This window comes from Colobus angolensis, unplaced genomic scaffold, assembly GCF_000951035.1.
Source record: "Colobus angolensis palliatus isolate OR3802 unplaced genomic scaffold, Cang.pa_1.0 Scaffold103, whole genome shotgun sequence".
Taxonomy (NCBI): domain Eukaryota; kingdom Metazoa; phylum Chordata; class Mammalia; order Primates; family Cercopithecidae; genus Colobus; species Colobus angolensis.
In genome coordinates, this window is record NW_012111253.1 from 1524195 (window position 1) to 1531217 (window position 7023).

A 7023-nucleotide genomic window follows, 5' to 3' on the forward strand; every position below is an offset into this window, starting at 1 on the left:
AAAAAAAAAAAAAAAAAAAAAAAATACTGAGGTTTAAAGAGATCAGGTGGAGCCAAGTATGGAACCTAGATCTTCCAACTTGAAATTCACTGTTCTTTCCATTAAGTCCTGCTAAGGGGTCACAAAATGTCCTCAACACAGCCCCTGGTGAGGATTAGAAGGAAGGAGGGGTCTGGCTGTGTGAGTGTCAAGTGTGTAACCTCCATGTTTGTCTCATTTGAGATCCCTGCAGTGAAGTTGAACGAGCTGCTTGAGAACTTTTATGTCACCGTTAAGAAGAGCGACGGCTCAGACTTCCTGGCCACCTCGCTCCATGCTATTCGCCGAGGCCTGGACCGCATCCTGAAGAATGCAGGTGTCGGCTTTTCCATCACCAGCAGCACCTTCAGCTCCTCCACCAAGAAACTCAAGGAGAAGCTGTGGGTGCTGAGTAAGGCAGGCATGTCGGGCGCGCGTTCTCGCAACATCGTCTACTTCTCCCTCTCTGACGAGGAGGAGATGTGGCAGGCAGGGTGTCTGGGGGATGACAGCCCTATCACTCTCCTGTCCACTGTGGTCAAGTACAACAGCCAGTACCTGAACATGCGGACGCTGCAGGAGCATGCAGATCTGATGTACGGTGACATCGAGCTGCTCAAAGACCCCCAAAACCAGCCCTACTTTGCCCGGACAGACAGCGTCAAGCGGGAGAGTCGGAGCAGCTCCACCAGAGTGTGTCACGGGAAAATCTACCATGAGCATTCCCGGGGACACAAACAGTGCCCTTACTGCCTCCTCTACAAGTACATGTACATCCACCGGCCACCCACCCAAATGGAGGCCAAGTCCCCCTTCTACCTGACTGCCAGGAAGGAGGCCACAGACATGGGCAGCGTGTGGTACGAGGAGCAGAGGATGGGGCTGCGCTCTCTTCGGGGAATTGTCCCAAACTTAGCCAAGAAGGTCAAGCTGGAAAACTGTGAGAACTTCACCTTTGTCTCGTTCACTCAGGTCTCCCGGAGGCTTGGCTCCCACAGCTGCTGCCAGTGAGCCCTCCCTGGGGCCCAGCCACTGCCCTGTCACCTGCTCAGTGGGCGCTCCCTGGGGCGGCCAGGGCTGGAGCAGCTGGAGCGCCGCGCTCTGCGGAGGCAGGGGCTGACCAGGTGTGACCTCCCGGTCTGGCAGCTCTCCCCCTGGTGTGGCCCGCTCTCCCTTTGTCTTGGAGTTTGCTTTTTAAAACGAAACTAGATGAGGCTAAATCATTCGAATGGTTTATCCAAATGTGTGTCAACTTTGTTAGCTTTTAGAATCTAACACAATGTATAATTGCTACATACAAGAGTGAGGAAATTCATTTTCTCTAGTGCCTTTCTAGCACAGGTTTTCTAAAAAAAAAAAAAAAAAAAAAAAAAAAAAAAAAAGAAAACTGTTAAGTAGTCATTTAAAAACTCCCAGTAGCGCAGTAGCTTTAGAATGTTAGGAAGACTGTACACTTTGTTGAATTACACTCACAAGGAGGAACTAGAGAGAGGCAGACATGTTCCCTGTTTCCAGGAGACAGATTGCGCTTGACACGCCTTTGTTTTTTTTGTTGGTGGATAACGTGGTTCTGGAGGGCAGGAAGCCTTGTGTCAGGGAAGATCCTCAGGCGACACTCGGTCATCTGACAGGGACTCGGGCTGCTCCCACGGCTCCCAGCAGCGGGAGGAACCCCATCTCAGCTGCCAATGGAGAGAATTTTATGACAAAAGATTCACGCACCAGAAGGGTGACTGTGAGAACAAGGCTTCTAGTGAACTAGACAGTTTGTACCGTGAGGGAATTTCTAGTAGTGAAGGAAAATGGCTTGGAAAAGCCAATCTGTGATCAAAATGTGAAAACCTCCTGACGCAGAAGTGCCTATGTTTTATTTCTTAGCACCATGTGAGAGCTCGTTTGGAACATTTTTTGAGATTTCTGTCTGTTCTTCATGTCATCCCATTATTTTGTCAGCATATAGCACTGGATCTATAAAACAAGTAAAGGTAATTTTTAGTCTTAGCCAAGAAAAGCTAACCAAACAAGCTGCAAAAAAACACAGATCCCCAAAATTTCTTTATTAAAGAGCTTTGGAATATTTTTGTCAATGTATAACTTTTCAGCCACAATTAGATGTCATCATTTTAGGCTGGCACCAATGCTTGGGACACGATGATTTAGGCACCCCAGCAGTTAAGCAAACTCAGCATTAAGGATGTAGTTATAAAATTAGCGCAGCATGGTAGGTAATGCAGTTTGAAACCATTTCACTCAGGTAAAATGCAACCTGACCACATTATTTAAAAATCAGCAGAATTATCTAATAACTCCTCTGAGTGCAACAACAACTGAAAAAGGAGCCCAAAGAGTGCACAGTAATAGTAACAATAATTTCTAGGGACCTTGACTTTGTATTTGAGAAAAATCTCCTGTAACTTTATTCCATTATGCTCCTAATATGCTTTCTAATCCCAAATTAAAATTCTAATACAAATTCATTTTGTAGAAGTCTTAAAATCAGTCCTCTTTCTTTTTAGAAAACATTATTTTAGTATTTATTTTAATTAATTGGTTTCGTAAAAAATCATATGCTGATCATTGAGATATGTAATACTTCCTTTACCAGAGAAGACTCAACCAATGCTGCCTTAAGATTTAATGTTATTCCCTTTTTAGTCACTGTGCATTTATAAGTTTGTTTACTAGTTGACATTTCCTGAAAAGAGATTAATTTTGGTATTTCTCCATCTGTATATAAATAACAGGTAATATATAATCATCAGTGTGTGACTTGATATCACATAATGTTCTGGTGTGATTTCCTGTAGTGATCTTAGGGTTTTGATTTAAAAGAAGTACACAAAGCATTAGGTACAATTTCCTTTAGTTTGCTAAACACCCAAAGGATATTTTGTTTTCTTGGTTCTGCACTTAAACTGAAATACAAGCTATGTGAACTATTGGGCAAAGCCTGCAGCCTAATCAAATAAAACCTCCGTTTTTTTTTAATAGAGTCAAAAAGAAATTGCCATTAGGAATCACTGGGATCTTTTTAGATTTTGACCTTTTCAAAGGTAGCAATAACTACTGCAGAGGTTGTAATCTTTCTATTGGTAGTGGCTTTTCATCAGCTCAATAATCATCTCTGCCTCAAATGTGTTGCCTGTCACCTAGTTGACGTTCCATAAAATCCCTGGGTTCTGAAGTGAATGATTATAATAAAAAATCAGGAGGGCGAATCTTCAGTGGCATCTGATGGAATGAAAGCAGTGTCTGAGCAGCCTAAAAGCTGTTTATGACATGCCACCTTGGGGAACAAGAGTGAGGAACTAAACACAGTCATCAAGTGCTAGCGTGTGCTACCCGTTGTACTAGGTACTTTATTATGCATTTATGTATATACACATAAATGTATACACAGACACACAGACACACACACAATATGTGGTTAAGCCTGGTAAGCCTGCTAAAATGGCAAAGCGGCCTGGTGCAGTGGCTCACGCCTGTAATCCCAACACTTTGGGAGGCCAAGGTGGGCGGATCACTTGAGGTCAGGAGTTAAAGATCAGCCTGACCAACCTGGTGAAACCCCGTCTCTACTAAAAATACAAAAATTAGCCTGGTGTAGTGGCAGGTACCTGTAATGCCAGCTACTTGAGAGGCTGAGGCAGGAGAATCGCTTGAACCTGGGAGGTGGAGGTTGCAGTAAGCCGAGACCATGCCACTGCTCTCCAGCCTAGGCAACAAAGCTAGACTCCATCTCAAAAAAATAAAAAATAAATAAAATGGTGAAGCGCCTGTCCATGTGTTTGGCCAAATCCATCCTCGGAGGTCTTAAGGGGGCCGGAATAGGAGTCCTCGTTGGTGTTCTAAGGCAGTTGTTCCGGCTTCCAGTCAGCTCTAAACCTTACCTTCTGGGGACTCCAGGATTTTCTGCTCTTGGCCTGATGCAAGAGAAAGGAGATACCCAGAGAAAGAAGTGGGGCGGTAAAGAGCATTTTCTCCACTTACCTTTGGGTTTTTTGTGCTCCCACAGAAATAAATATCAAGAATTCACAAGTTTACTTAAGCACAAGTTGCCCCTGGGCTGTGTGTCAGGGCTGGTGGTACTGCAGGTGTTATGAGAGGATCCATAGAGTGTCCTTCAGGTGAGCTGTTGTCCACAGCACCTTTCATATCTGCTCTAAAGTGAGCCCTACTTTCTGGCTACCGCCCCCCGCACGCCGAATCTAAGCAGACTCCCTGTTGGAAGCTTACTCTGGCACAGAAGCTAGGATGTCGCCTTAAAGGTTATGATTCAATTGAATATAAAGAGTTTAGGGCAGTACCAGGCACATCATAAGCACGCAATAAATGTTAGCCAGCTTAGTTATAGCTTTTGGTAATAACTAATATTATGTAACTAATTTGCATTATACCACTTATTTCTTCCATTATGGAGATTCTGTCTCCCTTAGACTGTTAAACTTGAAGAAGAAACCAAACTGATAATCTGGTCAAGTTAACACATTTCGCCCATGAATTCTACCTCCAACACAACCAAGCTCTGATACCTCAGATATAAGCAAAAACAAGTGAAGGAAGAACAGACCAAGCCTTATGGGGCTTTATGAGAAGGTTTTTCCATTGTTTAGTGTGTTTGCAAACAGGAATTTTATGGAAGTACCTAACCAAAGCTGTGAAAGAAGGGTCTTCGTGGTCATGTGGCATTTTCCAGCTTTCCTTGGATTCTATGCTACATTAATTTGCCCTGGCTGATAAGTGGTGTTTGAAGAAATGTGAAATTTGGTTACTTTGATTTTTATTTTAATTCAAGCTTATTAAAAGCATCAAGCATTATATGCCACACTCAGCATTTTCATAGACATAGTCAATAGGAGAATCTGGACAAAGTAATACTCTTGTAGAAAAGGAAGCATCTTGCTGTACTTGAAAGATAACTAGACTCGGAGCTACTTCACTCCTCACTTGGGCAAATGCCGATATCAATTTCCTTAGCTCTAAAGTGCCATCAGTGGGATGGATCTCCACGGTGAACCGTGTTGCACTTCTACAATTCCTCGAGGTCATATAATTAGGAAGTGGCAGAGCTAGGACGCAAAATTTCTAATTCCTGAAGGAATTCCTAATTCCTGAAGATAGTTAATCTCCTAATGTAGTGCTTCTTACTGTATCGGGATGCCTTCTTTAGGAATAAGACTTTTCTTTAACTTTCAAGTTCCACAACTTCTAAAATTATTTTGCTATCTCGAAGCAGCAGAATATTGATCATTTTTCTCAGTTTAGGCTAACACAGTCCACACCGTTACCACTTAAATAAAGTAACAGAATGCTTAAATATTGTCCTTATCAAACATCCATCACTTTGTTGCTTTTATGAGATGTAGATTGCTAAAAACTTTTGAGGTAGTAACCGGTTACCTTTAGGCATCAATGAACGCAAACAGTGAAGACCGCAGAGAAGAGTGACCTCATTTTCTCTACATGATCTCCAGTGTAGTCTAAGATAAGGCCCATACATAGTTAAAAGCTGGTAACAGCTCTGAACAGAAGTATGTATTAAAAGTTTCAAACTTCTATATATTTTTGAATGCTTTTGTTTTTGGAGTGAATTTTTAATACTCTATATTAAAAGAAAAACGTTCCATTGTGTAGGCAGTGTTCCTAAGTAAAAATCTTTGTTGCATTTTCCCATATAAATGAATCACCCTTATTAAAACAGGAAGAGGGAGGAATTCATGGTGACCTACTGCTGCCCTCCACTTCTAAGAGAAGAGGAGGCCATGGGGTATGATAACTAAATGAACATCTCTGGAAGTTCCTCCATCTGACATGTGTATTCTGACATAACAGAATTTCCCAAGACTTCTTTGAGGAAGGCTGCCCATGCTTCAGACAAAGCTTACCCATTATTATTATGGTTTTGAATATTTCTAGTTCATTACAGTCCAAAAAATCTACAGAAGTTCCCCATGTTCAGTGCTTGACCAGAATCTGATTATTGTGCTCAATTAAAGCCCTTTATTATTTAGCTAATACAACTCATATGGAAGTTAATTATTTCAGGAAATATGTAATAAGACCCAAAAAATCACTGGAGAATATGTAGATATATTTTAGTTCCATTACTATTCATAGCAATTAGATAACTCTCCCGCCCCACATTGAGGTGAGAATGGGCTCCTAGATACTTAGTGGTCAATATAACTGATTTGATTAATTTGCATTTAACTGTGGTTATTGTTACATCTACTGATTTGTTCAAATAAAAATTTCTAGAAGGCTCAGATTTGACTAACACTGTGTTACATGCTTTTTCGCAGCTGCCATATAGTCTCATGTAATTTTCACAAACGCTCTACAAGGTATGTCTAATTATTTCCGTTTTACTTACTGGGAATCTAGGCTCAGAGGAGTTAAACTTCCCAAAATCTCACCGATAAGTTGGAGAATTTAAGTTTGTAAGTTGGAGAATGCAGGTTTTCTGACTCTAAATCTAGTGCTCAGTCCATGAGACAAAACTGCCTCCTGAAGGCCATAGAAGTCCATTAACTTAAAAGAAAATTAAACACAGTTTCGGTTTGTTTGGCAACTATTTCATCTCTCAAGCCATACTGTGTCACCCCTCCATGTACTCTCTTACTAAATGATTGGTCACTTGGGAATTTAACCGTTCCTGGAAAGCCTGGCGGTTCCCCAGCGTTTTCTGCCTACTGAGAACTTTCTGTCTTTATCCAATAAGTAATTTGTATTACCTGTCATCTACCTTAAAGGGAAGATGGTCATGTGAATTTATTCTAATAAAAGTTAGTTTACAGGCTGCATCTGTTTTAACATTGGAGTCCCTGCTTAAAAAGTAAAGGAGTTGCCAACTTACGCCACAATTACATGCTCAGGTTTTTTGCTTTTGCTATTTAATTTTGGTCAGAGGATTTTTATAACCTGTAGGCTACAGCACTGTCATAGAAAAATGTGTGTGTGTGTGTGTGTGTATATATATATATATATTTTTTTTTTTTTTTTTTT

At 41.3% G+C, this 7023-nt stretch overlaps 1 protein-coding gene across 3 annotated transcripts in view; it reads left to right on the top strand.

Annotated features, from left to right (window-relative positions):
• The window catches only part of KIAA1958 (KIAA1958 ortholog), an 88697-nt gene extending 82406 nt beyond the window's left edge, over nt 1–6291 (top strand). For 2 of the 3 annotated variants that reach the window (XM_011941828.1, XM_011941834.1), the window contains one exon: nt 223–6291. In XM_011941828.1, coding sequence (XP_011797218.1) covers nt 223–1029 — 807 coding nt within the window. In that variant the 3' untranslated portion in view covers nt 1030–6291. The remainder of the gene's footprint in view (nt 1–222) is intronic. The other variant, XM_011941839.1, reaches the window with a different exon arrangement.
• The last annotated feature ends 732 nt before the right edge of the window (nt 6292–7023 follow it).